This window comes from Lepus europaeus, chromosome 7 (assembly GCF_033115175.1).
Source record: "Lepus europaeus isolate LE1 chromosome 7, mLepTim1.pri, whole genome shotgun sequence".
NCBI lineage: Eukaryota > Metazoa > Chordata > Mammalia > Lagomorpha > Leporidae > Lepus > Lepus europaeus.
In genome coordinates, this window is record NC_084833.1 from 100,207,008 (window position 1) to 100,224,196 (window position 17,189).

General features: G+C 41.2%; 1 protein-coding gene across 3 annotated transcripts in view; it reads left to right on the plus strand.

Moving 5' to 3' along the window:
- The window catches only part of SIK2 (salt inducible kinase 2), a 147,916-nt gene that overhangs the window by 104,804 nt on the left and 25,923 nt on the right, over positions 1-17,189 (plus strand). For all 3 annotated transcript variants that reach the window (XM_062196986.1, XM_062196987.1, XM_062196988.1), the window contains 4 exons: positions 10,478-10,602; positions 11,061-11,184; positions 12,806-13,026; positions 14,499-14,651. In XM_062196986.1, the coding sequence (XP_062052970.1) occupies positions 10,478-10,602; positions 11,061-11,184; positions 12,806-13,026; positions 14,499-14,651 (623 nt within the window). The remainder of the gene's footprint in view (positions 1-10,477; positions 10,603-11,060; positions 11,185-12,805; positions 13,027-14,498; positions 14,652-17,189) is intronic.

The following is a 17,189-nucleotide window of genomic DNA, read 5'->3' on the forward strand; positions in this document are numbered from 1 at the left end:
TGTCATCTTTACGCCTCTTAAAATAATTATAAAGGATGTGTAACTCATCTTTGAGGCTGGATAGCTGAATTCTACTGTAATTTTAGAAACAAGGATAAATTTAACCCTAAAGCCATCTGCTGATCTGTAGGAGGATTTTTTGAATTATAAATTAGACATTGTAACACTGCTGGAGATTCAAAATTGCCTTGGTTGTGCTGATTCCTAGAAATTATTTACATTTTCTTAGGTTGAAGACAGGTTTTCAATGTTTTGGTTTTTTTCCCCCATTTTTGAAAAAAGTGACTTAATTTACCTCACAGTTTTTCCTATTTAGTTTTTTTTTTTTTTTTTAGGATTTATTTATTTTTACTTGAAACTCAGAGTTACACAGAGAGACGAGAGGCAGAGAGAGAGAGAGAGAGAGATGTCTTCCATCTACTGGTTCACTCCCCAATTGGCTGCGTTGGCTGAAACTGCTCTGGTGCGCCGCTCCGAAGCCAGGAGCCAGGAGCTTCTTCCTGGTCTCCCATGCGGGTGCAGGGGCCCAAGGACTTGAGCCATCTTCCACTGCTATCCCAGGCCATAGCAGAGAGCTGGATTGGAAGTGGAGCAGCTGGGTCTCCAACCGGCGCCCATATGGGATGCCAGCGCTTCAGGCCAGGGCATTAACCCGCTGCACCACAGCACCGGCCCTCCTAGTCTTTATGTCATTTAAATGAAAATCCTGAAAGTATTTAGTAATTATGATCATTTTGCAGTAGTAAACACTGATATACTGTTTAACATTTTCTGTATCTTTTTCACCACTTCTGTTTATTCTGTTTCCTGGCTACTCAAAGACTTGCAGCATAAGTTTGTAAGAAATGCTGAATCTCAGGCTCAACCCTTGAGCTACTGTATCGGAATCTGACTGTTAGCATTTTCCCCAGGTTATTTATATGTATGTTGATGTTTGGCCGATTTCAATATTTTATTTCAGCAAACAACAGAATTCTCAATTGTGCTTGGTCCCCCTTAGACAGAAATCATCAGGATCATTTTATTTACCCTATGCAAGGCCCTGTTGTTGCTAAAGCATTGGCCCTTTGCTGTTTGAGTACTGATAGTTTATATAAATTAGCGATGACAGTAATAATAGTCTGATTATCAGGAAAATACAAGTCAATCAACTTTCAAAATACAGAGCAGGAAGCCTAACAGCATTTCCAGTACATGAGCAGATATATCCATGATCTGTTCCTGATTAGATAGAAGAGATGAAAGACTCAGCTTTTAAGACCTACTGAATTTCCATGAGTCAGTAACTGATCTGTGGCTAAAAACTACCTCAAATGCTAACTTGTATAAATATTTCAGCCACATAAAAACCAGTTGAGAGATTATGGATATGTCAGTGAATCTCAAAATCATTGGTAGACTAAAACCTTGGAGTATGTGCCTTAGTGTTTTGAGGATGGGAGCATGTATCTTCTAAACATTAAAAGGGCAAGGTGCATCCACCTAGCACATCATGGTTTTTTTTGTTGTTGTTTGGGTTTTGAGTTTTTTGTTTTGTTTTGTTTTGTTTTTTCTTTTTTAAGATTTTATTAATCTGGGAGGCAGAGTTACAGACACAGAGAAGGAGAGACAGAGAGAAAGGTCTTCCACCTGCCGGTTCATTCTCCAGATAGCCACAATTGCCAGAGCTGGGCCAATCTGAAGCCAGGAACCAGGAGCTTCCTCTGGTCTCCCACGTAGGGTACAGGGGCCCAAAACTTGGGCCATCTTCTACTGCTTTCTTGGGCTATAGCAGAGAGCTGGATCAGAAAAGGAGCAGCTGGGACTCGAAGTGGTGCCTGTATGGGATTTTGGTGCCTCAAGCAAAGGCTTAGTAGCCCACTACACCACAGTACCAGCCCACATCATGCATTCTTTTTGGGGGGTTATTCTCACTTTATTTGCAATGTAGAGAGATAGAAACGGAGATCTTCTGTCCAATGGTTCATTTTCCAAATGCCCACAAAAGTTGAGGCTGGATAGGCTGAAGCTGGTAAGCAGGAACTTCATCTGAATCTCCCACATGGGTAGAAGGACTTGAGCCATCATCTGCAGTCTACCAGGATGCATTGGCAAGAAGCTGGATTGGAAGCAGAGGGCGCTTTTTTTCCCTTCCTCTTTTCCCTTCCTTCCTCCCCCTCCTTTCCTTTTAGAAACTTAATTATCTTTAAAGAAGAACTCAAGAATGGTACATCTTTTGCGAGCTCTTAGACATAACTATAACTTATGAGATATATGAATATCTTCCACTTAACATACTAAAAGGAAGTGATTCTTAAGAACAAGTTTTGCTATTAAGTCTCATGATACAACTCTTTGAAGACGTAGGTCCTGCATGGGAAGTTAGTGCACAGTGACTCTTGTTGTTTATTTAACAATTAACACTCTTTTTTTTTTTGACAGGCAGAGTGGACAGTGAGAGAGGGACAGAGAGAAAGGTCTTCCTTTTTGCCGTTGGTTCACCCTCCAATGGCCACCGCGGTAGCGCGCTGCGGCCGGCGCACCGCGCTGATCCGATGGCAGGAGCCAGGTGCTTCTCCTGGTCTCCCATGGGGTGCAGGGCCCAAGCACTTGGGCCATCCTCCACTGCACTCCCTGGCCACAGCAGAGAGCTGGCCTGGAAGAGGGGCAACCGGGACAGGATCGGTGCCCCGACCGGGACTAGAACCCGGTGTGCCGGCGCCGCAAGGCGGAGGATTAGCCTAGTGAGCCGCGGCGCCGGCCACAATTAACACTCTTACATATGATGTCAGTGATCACCTGAGGCTCTTGACATGAGCTGCCTAGACTATAGAAGCCTTTTGTATCCACTAACTCGACAAGGCCACAAGCAAAGTGGAAGTTCTCTCCTCCCTTCAGAGAAAAATATATCCTTCTTCAATGGCTGCTTCTTTACATTGGGGTCTCACCCACAGAGAACATATTTTGCCAAAATGTCTTAGCTTTCCATGCCGGAAATGCTCCCCTGAGCTTTTCAGCCAGACCAGAATGCCTTAAGGGCTGATTCTGAGGTCAGAGTGCTACTTAAAGTGATTGTCATCCTATGAGTCTGCTGTATAAATTTGCATGCATTTCATAAATACAACATTAGGAACATAGTAATTCTTTATACCGTACCTGCCCTCCCACCCCTTTTCCTCTTCCCTCTCCTGTTCCTTGTCCTATTTTTCACAAAGATATATTTTCATTTAACTTTATGTACAGAGGATTAACTCTGTTGTAAGTAAAGAGTTCAATGCTTTGTATAAGAAGGAAAAAGAAAAAGAAAGAAAACAACAGCAACAAAAAACTGTTCCTCAACAGTCCAGACAAGGGCTTTATATATTTTGGTTATTAATCCTTTATTGGTCATATAGTTTGCAAATATTTTCTCCCACTCTGTTGGTTGCCTGAGTGGCATCTTAACCACTGTACTGTCTACTCCTTTATCATGTATTCTTAAAATAAAATATAGATTCCAAAAATGGATTTAGGTCTGTATTTCTGAAAATTATTCTGTAACATACGGAAAGCCCTCATTTTTCAGCTGCTGCTGGCACAGGGATAAATTAGGAAATCTCTCACCTCCATTAAACATAAAAGATTTTTCCTGAGTTTATAATAGCTTTATCTCTGATTTTAAGTTGTATTGAGCTTCTGATTGTGGCACCCTTGGAACATCTGTACATAGTTAAAAAAAACTGGCTTCAAGTTCAGGTATTTAAACATTGGCCAAGTTATTTGCATCTGTAGGTACGTGGACAAGTCAATAAAGACATCTAGGGCCTAGTCTTAATTCCTTTTTAGCATTCCTCAACCGAAGCAACCAGGGCCTCTTGGAAAAGTAAATTCAAGATGGAGGCAGGGAAAATACAAAATGAGCTTGAACCATCTTTTGGTGCCAGAGAAAAGGATATGCTTAAAATAAAATAAAATGTTTGAAAACTGAGAACATGTTGAAAGGACACAAAAGCTAACATGGATTAGCTCCTAATGGCCAAACTATTTGAACATTAAAATAAATAGCAATAATATCGAGTTATAACCCAATGAATTAAATACTCAGGAAAATACAAAATATGATTCAGCAACATAGTGAGTGAGGGAATGAATAAATAAAAGAGCATAAGGGATAGCTAGCTCCTTCGTAAAGAGGAATTATAATTAATGAGGCAATGGATTTGTTAATTCATAAGATTGAATCATTCTACAATATAAACATTTATCAAAACATCACATTATATCTCATAAATATTTAATTTATATAAGTAAGACCACTGGAAGGAATGAGAGAAATGAAAAGTTACCATTAGAAAACCAAGTAATTGTTGCCATAATCAGGATCTGCCAGCAAATGATAAAACTGGCTAGTGAACGTTCACAAGAAAACAAGATATGATAGTCTCAGTGTGGCTTCTCCAAAATATTTATTAACTACAAAGGGAAACTCAGCATACACTACTTAAGTCAGGTGATAAGTATCAACCTCACCAGTAATTTAACATGACCCTAAAACCACCTTATACGATGCACTGAGAAGAGCACATCACCTCTGTGATGCTTTCCCCAGAAAGGCATAACCTTAACTAATCACAAGAAAGCATCAGACCAAGCTAAATTGACAAATAGTCAAAAAAATACCTCACTGGTACTCTCCAAAGTCAGGGAAGAAGGAACTATCACAGTTTGGAGAAGACTAAGGTATGGCACTAAATGCAATTTGAAAATCCTAAAATGAAAAGGGAGATTAATGAGAAAATCTTGATAAAGTCTGTGATTCAGTTAACAGTATTGAATCAATATTACTTAGTTTTGATAACTTAATGCAGTTATGTAAAATCTTCACATTAGAAAGAAGCTGAGTGAAAAGTATAGGAAATCTCTTCATTGTATTAACTCTTCTGTAAATCTGAAGTAATTGATTTTTTCAGTATACTGTTTGCTTAGGACTTTTTAAACAATTTTTATTCAATTTCATTTTATTTGAGAGGTGGAGAAACAGAAATCTTCCATCTGCTGGTACACCTCTCAAAGATCCACACAGCTAGGGCTGGACCAGACTGAAGCCAGGAACTAAGAGCTAATTCTGGGTCTCCCATATGATGAGAGGGACCCAACTACTTGAACCATTACCTACCAAGGTGCACATTATCAGGAAGCTAAAATCAAAAGCATTCCTGGGACTCAAACCCAGATACTCTGACATGGGATGGCTTTTTTTTTTTTTTTTTACAGGCAGAGTGAGTGGACAGTGAGAGAGAGAGACAGAGAGAAAGGTCTTCCTTTTGCCGTTGGTTCACCCTCCAATGGCCGCCATGGTTGGCGCGCTGCGGCCAGCGCACCGCGCTGTTCCGATGGCAGGAGCCAGGGGCTTATCCTGGTCTCCCATGGGGTGCAGGACCCAAGCACTTGGGCCATCCTCCACTGCACTCCCTGGCCACAGCAGAGAGCTGGCCTGGAAGAGGGGCAACCGGGACAGAATCCGGTGCCCAGACCGGGACTAGAACCCGGTGTGCCGGCGCCGCAAGGCGGAGGATTAGCCTAGTGAGCCGCGACGCCGGCCTATGGGATGGCATTTTAACCAGTGTACCAAATACCTAGTTGTGTAAAGAGTGCAGGCATTGTGACACAACAAGTTAAGCTACCACTTGGGTCACCTGCTTCCCATATTGGGGTACTGGTTCAAATTCTGGCCACTCCACTTCATGTACGGGTTCCTGCTACCCATGTAGGAAAAGTAGATGGATTTCCTGACTCCTTGCTTTGGCCTTTCCCAGCCCTGGCTGTTGTGGGCATTTGGGGATCGAACCCTCACAGAAGATCTCTTCTCTGCTTCTCTCTTTTCTGTGTTATTCTCCTTTCAAATAAATAAATAAATCTTTTTTCAAAGATGAAAACTAAAAAGCTAAAAACATGTCAAAATAGTCCCAAGATTGTATGCTGTTTTATGACAGAAACACTAAGAAAAAATGTCTGAGGACATAAGGCCATAGTTTTATGTAATAACTTGCAGATCAGAGAAGTAAACTAGAAAGATGTTTCTTTTCCAGCAAGGCTAGACTGGATCTGAATCTGGCATAGAAGGAATGCTCTAGTAATTGTCTTTCTAGTGCTTTCCAAAATTCAGGTCATAATGCTGGTTGTTTTATTATTCTGTGTTGTTGAGACTGCCTGAACGCTGGTTGACACCAGTATGGCTTTAAAATGTTTAATGAACGAATTTGGTTAGTTGACCTTTTTACATCTATGAATCCATATCCATGGATTCAACCAACTTTGTCTCAAAAATATTAGAAAAAAAAAAGCATACTTTTTTGTTGACATGTACTATAATTAGTTCTACAATAGCTTGTCTGTACAGAATCTGTAAGGCTTTTTTCTTCCCATTTTTTCCTAAACATTACAATGTAATGGCTTTTTAGATAGCATTTACATTATATTAGAGATTATAAGTAATAATCTAGAGGTGGTATAAAGTATATGAGAGAACGCAGATAGTTTGCTTCCAAGCAAATACTATACCATTTTGTATGAGTCACTTAAGCGTACATAGATTTTGCTATCTGCAGGATGTCGTAAAACTAGTCCTCCATATATTCCCAGGGATGACTATAGGATGTGTGGATTTCAAGATTATTTTGCATCAAAGTAAACTTAATTTCATTTTCCATGAGCTTTATGAAGTACCCTTGTATAGTCCATTCCATTTAAATGAATGACGATAAAAAAACAAATCCTTGTGCACAGCAGGTTAACCACTGCTTGCTATATGGGCATCCCATACCAGAGCACTAGTTGGAGTCCCAGCTGCTCCACTTCTGCAATCCCCTGCTAATGTGCCTGGGAAAGCAGTGAAAGCTGGCCCAAGAACTTGGGCCGGTGCCACCCATGTAGGAGAGCAAAATGGACTTCTGAACTTCTGGCTTTGGCCTGGATGAGCCCAAACCATTGCAGCCATTTAGGGAGTTAAACCAACAGATGGAAGATCTCCTTTCCTTTCCTTCCCTCCCTCACTCCCTCCCTCTCTCTCTCTCTCTCTCTCTCAGTCTATCTTTCAAATCAATAAAATCTTTTGAAAAACAAAATCCTGCATTTCCATGTTATCTCTGGCTTACCCCTCATTTCCCCATATGCTTTTAAACAGAAAGTTGCAGACTATGACCAAAGCAAATTATCCAGATTCCTGTGAAGAAATAAAAAGCCTTTTATTTTTAAGTGTCTTTCAATTGCCACTTCTTAAACCTGACAATTATTAACTTGTTCAAAAATAGCTATGTATCACTGTGCCAGGGGAGGACATAAAGGTGGTGGTTAACAGTAAGGGCTCTGTAGTCAAACTTGGCTTCTGTTCCAGTTCTGCAGGTTAGTAGCTAGCTGTATCACTTCTGCCAAGGCACTGACTTTCTACCCTTACTCCTAAAACAAGCTTTCTTCATATGGTTGTTAAGAAGAAATTCTCTTCAATGAGCATAGATCAACTCCTAATGCATAGTAAAACACTTTCAAAAGAGATGAGGAAAAAATATCCGTTCAGCAAACCTTGGTTGAGCAGCTGTTGTCTGCACACAGTGTACTAAAAGCAGAGAGTATACTATCATTTGCCTACTCTACCCTCAAGGAGCTTAATCTGATGGGAAAGATAGATAAGTAAATCAATAATGATAATAATAGCAACAACAGCCACCATTTACTGAGCACCTACTGTGTTTCAGGGTTTGCTGAGTGAATACACACACACACGTCAGTACAAGAGTAGTTATTACCCCCACTTTTCAAATAAGGAAACTGAGGCATTGAAATTTAAGGAATTTGCTTAGGATCACATAGCTAAGTAGAAAACCTAGGATCTGATCCCAACTCGTCAATGTCTTCCTTAACCCATTCATCAGATGATCACAAATGCAATGTGTGAAGGGCTTGGACAAGACTGTAGACGTCTGCATATGTGATATTGTAATGCTTACTGAGTCTGGTTGTCCTTCAGTCCTATTTTCCTCGATTACCTACAGAAAACAGAAGTAAACAGCTATTCAGTACTGTTCCTGTACATGAACACGAGGCTTCCTTTGTCAAGGTCTCTAAAGCCAAGGCTGAAAGTGGGCTGCTGGAGGAATGGTGATGCTTCCCCAGTTCTTGCTCTCTGGCTAGGAAAACCAGTGAGACAGCCCAAGGCTGTGTAGGGCCCCAGCTGCCTTTCTGACAGGCCTCTGTCCCAGTCATGCCTTTGAGTTACTTCCCCAGTGTGGGGATGTTCAGAATGAAGGTCTACAAGGGCTCTTTGAGACATTAAAACTTCACAGCGTTATTTGAGAGTATCCTCAACTTACATATGCTAAAATTTATCCTATGATTATGGTTTAAAGTATAGCAATTACTGTACCTATTTTAAGAACTCAGAAAACACAGCTCAGAACTTCTTACGCTTTTCAGTGTGAGTGAAATCAACTTTTTTCTCTTTAAACTTCATTTGAACATCTAGTTCTTGACTCATTTGTTTATGGTTTCTATAGAAAATGAGAAAGCATGCATGTGTTAGGATGTGATAGGAGTGCTTGGTCTTAGAGGTGGAAAACCTAAGACCATTCTGACAGTCATTTTACAAAGTAGAACACAGAACTGAACTGAGGTCACCTGGGAGAAAGGAGTTTTTGTAGGCATCCCTCTGGCTCCTGCCCATTGGATGTCAAGGTCAGACCTCAGCAATAGTCCACCAGGTTGAGACTGGGTCTGAGATTCTCACACTCCTTTCTCCGCAGAAAGCTTAAACTCCCTCTTATACTTGTTCCTGCCCCTCCTTTATATTTTCTCAGGACCTTTGTTCTTTTTTTTTTTTTCTTTTTTTTTTTTTTTTAAGATCTATTTTATTTATTTTAAAGGCAGAGTTACAGAAAAAGGAGACAGATCTTTCATCCATTTGTTCACTCCTCAAATGGCTACAATAGCCGGGGCTGGGCCAGGCCAAAGCCAGGAGCTTGGAGCTTCATGCAGGTCTCCCACATGGGTACAGAGGCCCAAGCACTTGGGCCAACTTCCACTGCTTTCCCAGGAGCATTAGCAGTGAACCTGATTGGAAGGAGAGCAACCGTGGCACAAACCAGCACATAGATGGGATGCTGGCACTGCAGGCAGTGACTTAACCTGTTATGCCACAGCGCTGGCCCCACATTTTACATTCTTAATACATTTAATCCTCATAGCATCTTATCTGTGTGGGTGGATTATCCCACTTTTATAGCCATGGAAACTAAGGTTCAGGAAAATTGAACAACTTCCCAAGGCTGTTTGAAGCTAGAAAATGACAAAACTGAAAATCAGCTCTAGTTCTCCCTAACTTCATAGGTCATACTCTTCCTGAAACAGTGGTAGTGTGGTGGTTAAGTCAGCAAGCTCAGGGGATGCTTTGCCTAAGAAACACAGAGCCAGAGATGTTATACACAGTCTGAAGGTGTAAACAGACCAACACATTAAACCCTCTCAGCAACCGGCTGTCTAGGTGCATTTCAGCTTTCCAGGTAGGGAAACTAAGGTTCACCAAGGCTGAGCTGGAGGCACAAAGCCAACCAGTCCAGTAGTAGACTCGATCTAATTCCGTTTGGGGCATCACTTAGAGCGCCCTGCACATGTGGGGCTGCGCACCAGCTGGCTGTAGAACAGGTCCTGTCACTGAAGGAGTGTTCTTTAGGAATGTGTAACAACAAAAGACAGTATGGCTGTATTTTACAAAATGATGGGAATTCGTCCCTTCGGTAAGAACATGAGACCGTTTTTTGCAAAAGAGCATAAGGTAGCATTTTCACCAGAGCTCACTCAGTGTTTTTTGCACATATTTTAGGTATCTGAGTACAGCATTTTCCGAGTGTCTTCTGTATATCAAAGCTGTAGATTCAGTATAACTCAGATTATAAGGGGAAGTCCAATGACTGTTTTGAATTCTAATGAGTAAATCAATGAAAGTGTTGCTAGGCGGCCCATGGCTGGGCCACGTAGCCATCATATGTTAATGAGCTGTTCAGATGGCTCTCAGCCTAAAACAGGATGTGTAGACTCACACTTAGAGAGTTGTTACTTAGGAAACACTGTACTCATTGCCTTAAAACATCCAATATCTTGCTGCCCTGGAGTAACAGCTGTAAGAACAGCTGGTCACTTGATTGTGTTTAGGTGAATATCTTAGAAGTTTATTCATTTGATTTTGTTCCTTGCAGGCCATATAATATAAAGAACTTTTCTAGTCTCTCCCTCACTGTCTTTAAGAAGAAAATTTGATTCACTTACAAATTCATTCAATAGTATTTATTGGGTACTTACTATTTTGTAGTCATTGTGCTAAGTGCTAGGGAAAGATTACAGGAGAGATGTCAGTCCTCGGAGTGAATAGCAGTGATGTTGTTAATATAGCATATCACAGAATTTATTACAGAGAAATGTAGTATAGTTTGAGAGCACAGATGAAAGTAACATTTATTTCCATCCCCAATAGATTTCGGTTTTGGAAATTTCTTTAAAAGTGGTGAACTGCTGGCAACATGGTGTGGCAGCCCCCCTTATGCAGCCCCAGAAGTCTTTGAAGGGCAGCAGTATGAAGGACCACAGCTGGATATTTGGGTATTGCTTTGCTTTGCTGTGTTAAATGCATCTATAATGATAATACTTAGTACTCTGGCCCATCTCAGAAGCTCCATACTTAACACTTAAGCAATATTTCATGTTTCCCCATTGGCTAGACTATAATTAGTCAAAGTATCTTGAAATGGATCCCTGAGAAAGAATTTCTAGGCACAGATGCTACCCTGATATCAGCAATGATTTACAATTAAGTAGTAACCACAATTATAAAATTCAGATCTTTTAGTATGTAATATAGGATACTTATTGCAGTAGGCGAGGTTTTGGTTTTTTTGTTTTTGGTTTTGGTTTTTTTGTTTTGTTTTGTTTTAAATACTGAGAAAATAAGTTCAGATAGGGATTTTTCAATACATATGATTTCAACAGCCCTGGGGATGTGTAGGAAACAGTATTTAGAGTTCTCAGTGGAAATGTGACTGCACGGTTTTCTTCCCCAGAGCATGGGAGTAGTTCTTTACGTCCTTGTCTGTGGAGCTCTGCCTTTTGATGGACCCACTCTTCCGATTTTGAGGCAGAGGGTTTTAGAAGGAAGATTCCGGATTCCATATTTCATGTCAGAAGGTAACAAGCTGTTCGTCTTACTAATTATGCTTTACAAAATTTGTGTTCCAAATGAAATGCCTAGGCAAAAGCTTCCTTTTTCTGAGTTTAGGTGCCAAATAAAGTGACAGTCACTTTAAAAGCCCCCTTCCCTGTAGCTGAGACAAGTCCCACCCTTCCTTCTTATAACTGAAAACGGAGTGTAAGAACAGCAAGTCTTCCCATTTACTCTGGGTCTATAAATGTCCCAGGTTTATTTTAGACTTTATAGATACAGATGTACAATCATTGTACTCTATGAAATGTATTTTGCAGAATTTTTTTTTTTTTTTTTTTTTTTTTTTTTTTACTTTTTGACAGGCAGAGTGGACAGTGAGAGAGAGAGACAGAGAGAAAGGTCTTCCTTTGCCGTTGGTTCACCGTCCAATGGCCGCCGCGGTAGGCGCGCTGTGGCCGGCGCACCACACTGATCCGATGGCAGGAGCCAGGTGCTTCTCCTGGTCTCCCATGGGGTGCAGGGCCCAAGCACTTGGGCCATCCTCCACTGCACTCCCTGGCCACAGCAGAGAGCTGGCCTGGAAGAGGGGCAACTGGGACAGGATCGGTGCCCCGACCGGGACTAGAACCCGGTGTGCCGGCGCCGCAAGGCGGAGGATTAGCCTAGTGAGCCGCGGCGCCGGCCATTTTGCAGAATTTAAAAAAATTTTACTTAAGTCAACTGGCCAAATTGTCAAATTAAGAGGAAATGCCATAGTCCCTGCTTGACTTATATTGAGGTGTTACGTAGGCATTGGTTCAGTTTACTCCTTCGTTACATTTTTGGTTTTCATCCTTAACTGGTGTTCCACCAGCAGTGGAGATAGTGCCTTTAGTGGTTACAAGCATGGACCCTGAAGCCAGACCACCTGGTTCTAATCCTCATCTGCCATTTACTGGCTGCATGGCTTGGCCAGTTATATCTCTTGTCTATACTTCAATTTCCTCATCTCTGAAATGGAAATCACTACATTTCCTCCCTACCAGAGTTGGGAGGATTAATTAAATTACTCTGTTTAGTGCGCTTAGCATAGTGCCTGGCATATAGTAAGAAAAGGTTAGCTTGGGTCGGGTGGTGAAGAGCTTGATGTCAGCTCAGGGAACCAGCTGGTGCTCCCAGTTGTAGCAGTGCCATTTTCTTAGTGTAATCAAAAGTAAGTAATGTTTCATGTTATAGTTTTCTCAGCTGCACTAATGAGAAAAGCAGCAGCCCTTTGGAGAAAGTTCTTTGTCTCATTTACATTGCCCAAATGTAACAAGCTTAGATGTGGGTGAGAATCAGTTTATTATTTGCTTTTTCTAGGAATGAAGGTTATTTTTTCTTGAGTGGAAATTTGTCTGTCTAGATATTGTCAGTTGAGAAGTCCAGTAGAAAGTTTCATGTAGCCCAGAATCAGATAGACCCACTCCTCTTCTTTTTTTAAGGTATTCATGAACTTGACAAATATAAGTAGCCACCTTCATGTATTATTTACTCATTTGATCTTCTGATTTCCAATGGAGAATATAAAGATTAACACTGTTGGGCCAAGTCACATGAGTCAAACAAACAACCCTGAAGGACAAGGTGATTTGTGTGACATTTGTAACATTGTGTTTTCTATAGATTGTGAGCACCTCATTCGAAGGATGTTGGTCCTAGACCCATCCAAACGACTGACCATAGCTCAAATCAAGGAGCATAAATGGATGCTCATAGAAGTTCCTGTGCAGAGACCTGTTCTCTATCCACAAGAGCAAGAAAATGAGCCGTCCATCGGAGAGTTTAATGAACAGGTTCTGCGATTGATGCACAGCCTTGGAATAGATCAGCAGAAAACCATTGAGGTAAAATGTTCAGAGATTTGACTATAGCTGTTTCAGGATACTTTCACACTTAGTCACTTGATATTTCATGCTCACACCTGTCATTCTGGTCTGTTATCAAATCCGGCCCTAGAACCTAGGTGTACTGTTGAATGAATGTTCCCTGAGGATTACATCAAGCTCTATTTATATTTGCTTTTATTAAATGTCTAAATTCCTTCCTTTGCCCCATCTGCCAAAAAATTCAAGAGGAAAGGTTTATAGAGGATTCAAGAAAGGCAAAGATGGAAGCTTAACAAATCTAAGGTAGAAAGTTTCTTCCAAGATGAAGCATGAAGTTTTATGTGAGTATTTAACTAGTTTTGTATGGAATGTAAGTGTGCAGCCATGCAGCAAGGCTGGAGCTAAGTAGGAAACCAAAAAGGAAGGTATCAAGTTTAAGAAAGCCAGTGAAATCTAGATTGTGAACTGGAGAAACTAAGAAGGCGCAAACAGGTGGGGTCTTGATTTGGAAATCTTAGGGTTCATAGAACTGAGAAGGTCATGAACCTAGAAAATTCCTTTTGGCTTTTATTTCTGTCCTCAAATAGTTAGCATATTTATAGATATACATATTTTTAATACCTCCCCAACAGTAGTAAACACATAGTGCTTTTAAGGAGGAAGCATGACAGAAAACACCAAATACCCTTGTTTGCTGTGAAAGACCAAGGCTCCAAACTGCACTGCCATTTCTGCCCCTGGGTCCATAGCAAAACCAAAGCGGCTCTCTGCTCTGCTGATTATGCACTTGGTGATATGTTTCTGTGCTTGTCCCGGAAGTAGATCCAGAATGGCAGCTGTGAGTGATCTTCAGTGAGGGTGCTCTGCACAGCACCCGCGCTGTCAGGTGGAATTAGAAGCGAAAGGAACAGTTGTTGCTCTACTCTGTTAGCATCTGAGGAAAGCTGGCAGGCCAGAGATGTGAAAATTTGGGAAGCAACTATATTTTCAAGATTTCAAAAGGGTGGGACTGTAAAAATAAGCGGAAAAAATTACTTGAGAATGGAGACACAATGTCTCTCAACCTAGCATCCAGATGTCATTCTCCAGCCCAAAACAATCACTAAAAAGTTCCCCAAGGGTTTTAATCGTTCACTTCAGAGTTTTCAGTGATTTCAACTGGGACTGAAGTGTGGGATTAGAGCATCTGGCTCAGGTTGCCACATAACCTTAGGCCAGAGTTGCAGACATGAGATGGGACTGTTGGTCTCTGGGGTCAATGTGGCATTTTTTCTTATTGCATAAAAATTAATAGATCCTGATCATGTAAAAGGTACTTTAAATTGTGCTTTCTAGCCTGAATTCTGGAGTAGCTTTCATTGAGGTATACTCTGTCACTGTGTTCTTAAGAGCACATGGTTTCCTCCTCTGGTTGTTTTTTTTTAGAAAGGTATAGATCACTGCATTGGTTTTTATGATTCTCTGCCTGCAGCACTTGTTTTTTCTTTCAGTCTTTGCAGAACAAGAGCTACAACCACTTTGCTGCCATTTATTTCTTGTTGGTGGAGCGCCTGAAGTCCCATAGGAGCAGTTTTCCTGTGGAGCAGAGACTTGATGGCCGCCAGCGTCGGCCTAGCACCATTGCAGAACAAACAGTTGCCAAGGTAACGCCCCATTAGCCAGTGTCTTATCTGTGCATGTGCCTATTCACATGTTTGACATATTTTTCTTCTTGTGGTACAAAGGGTTAGGATTTCATCTTCTACCCTGTTTTTCTGTAAAGTTTCTGCCTCTGTCAGTCACTGGATTCTCAAATGTTTTAGCACCTTTCTATTTTTAAGAATAGAAACTGAAATCCATGCAGTTTTTTTTTTTTTTTGTAATACACATTTTTCATGAACTTTGTGAAGATCCCTCATAAGCATATATTTCAAATTTGTTTCACATCAAAATAAATTTACCTTTTAATTTTATTTTCCATGAACTTTTGAAGTACTCTCGTACTGTAAAGTGAAATAAGACATAATCATAAATAATCATCATTCAAAAGACAAGAGCGAGAGAGGCACATCTCAAAGGGAAAAGCTTCATGGGCAAGATGGCATTTAAAACAGATCTTCCCAGATATGTAGGGAGGAGCAGTCGTTGAAGGCACTGTGGATAGGTAGAAGAATCAGCCCAGAAGAGCAGAAGCACCCACATGAGCAAGTGTAGGTCTTGTTTAAATTAATCCAAAGAAGCTGGTGTTTGGTGCAGTAGTTAAGATACCACTTGGGATGCCTGTATCCCATGTCATAGCGTATGGGTTCTGGTCCCAGCTGTGGCTTAGAGTCCAGACTCCTGCTAATGTGCCCCTTGAAAGGCAGCAGCTGATGGCCAAAGTACTTGAGCCCCTGCCTCCCTCATGTGCTGCTTAGATTGAGTTCTGGGCTCCTAGTTTCAGCCTGGCCCACGTCCAGTTTTGCAGCCATTTGGAGAGTAAACTGGTAGATGTGAGATCACTTTCTGTGTCTACCTCTCTCCCACTCTTTCAAATAAATAAAAATATATTTAATAAAATTATAAATAGGGGCTGGCACTGTGGTATAGAAGGTTAAGCCTCCGCCTGTAGTGCTAGCATACCATATGGGTGCCAGTTCGAGTCCCAGCTACTCCACTTCCAATTCAGCTCCCTGCTAATCGCCTAGGAAGGCAGAGGAAGATGCCCCAAACCCTTGGGCCCCTGTACTCACATGGGAGACCCAGGAAAAGCTCCAGGCTCCTGGCTTTAGCCTGACCCAGTCCCAACCATTGCAGCCATTTGGGGAGTGAACCAGCAGATGGAGGATCGATCTCTCCCTCCTCTTCCTCCCCCTTCCTCCCCCCTCCCTTTCCCCTTCTCTCTGTGTATCTCTGCCTTTCAAATAAGTAATTTTTTTTTTAATTAAATGAATTAACCCACTTGGAAGTACAGTTAAGCACACATAACAACATTCCCAACAGAAAACATAAATGAGTGTGGTCTGATATGTGTTGCCTAGTGACATGGTAGGTCTTATATGTGTTGCCTAGTGACATGGTAGATTTGTTGTTGTTGTTGTTGTTGTTTATTTAAGAGACAGAGAGATTGAGCTTTTATCTACTGGTTTGCTCTCCAAATGCCTACAATGGCCAGACCTAGGCCAGGAACTGGGAACTCAATCCAGGCCTACCCCATGTGTAGTATGGACCCAGCTATTTGAGTCATCCCTTCTTCTCCCAGGTTCTGCATTAAAAGAAAGCTAGAATCAAGAACCTGAGCTGGTTATTGAACCCAGGTACTCTGACATGGGATGAGAGCATCCTGACTAGCAGCTTAAACTGTTGGGGCGGATGCCCACCCCAAATGTCTTCATTTGTGTAGCTTCAATCTATAATGTTCTGACTGTGAAAAAATCACCTGATGATACATGTCTCAGAACATTGTCCCTTCATTAAGCAACGTGATTATATAGTGCTATTAAAAAAGTTGGAGTGGTAAGATGAAGCCATGTTCTAAAAAGCTTTGCCAAGGTGAAGAGTTGCTTATAATTCAGGAAGCAACTGGAAACTACTGAAAGCTGCTCAGCAGGAAAGTGACAGCATTAAATCCATGCTTAAAGTATTGATCTGGTAGCCTTGAGAAGGATGGGTTGGATAGGGAAGAGAAGAAATTTGGAGAGAGCTGCTAGGAGATCATTGTAGTAGTTAAGATGAGAAACACTGAAGGCTTACATCAATAAGGTACTGGTGAAAGTGAAAAGAAGGGAACCAAGTAGAAATATCCTTCCAGAGGTAGTCTCTGCATGAACGTAGCAGTGGTTTGGAGAGTCAGCTCAGCGTGGTGGTTAAAAACAAGGCCTCCAGCAAATTCCAGATTCTGCCATTTCTTGCTGAGTGTTACATTTAAAGTTTCTTAAGGTCTTTTTCTGCCTCAATTTCCCAAGTGTCAAATGGTGATAAGAATAGAATGTTGTGACAGTATAATTAATTAATATTTCTGAAGTGCTTAGAGCAATACCTGTCCTATTGTAAGTGTAGTAATAAGTGTTGGGGAGAAAGGGACAGCAATGAGTTGAGTGACAAATGACTCTGCTCTGGATTCTGGACCTGAGAGAATAGTGTGGTACTAACTGAATTGCTTAGGTAGAAGATCTGAATCCCAGCAGAGAGACTAGAGCTAAATAAGAGTGGTTTGTTGATGT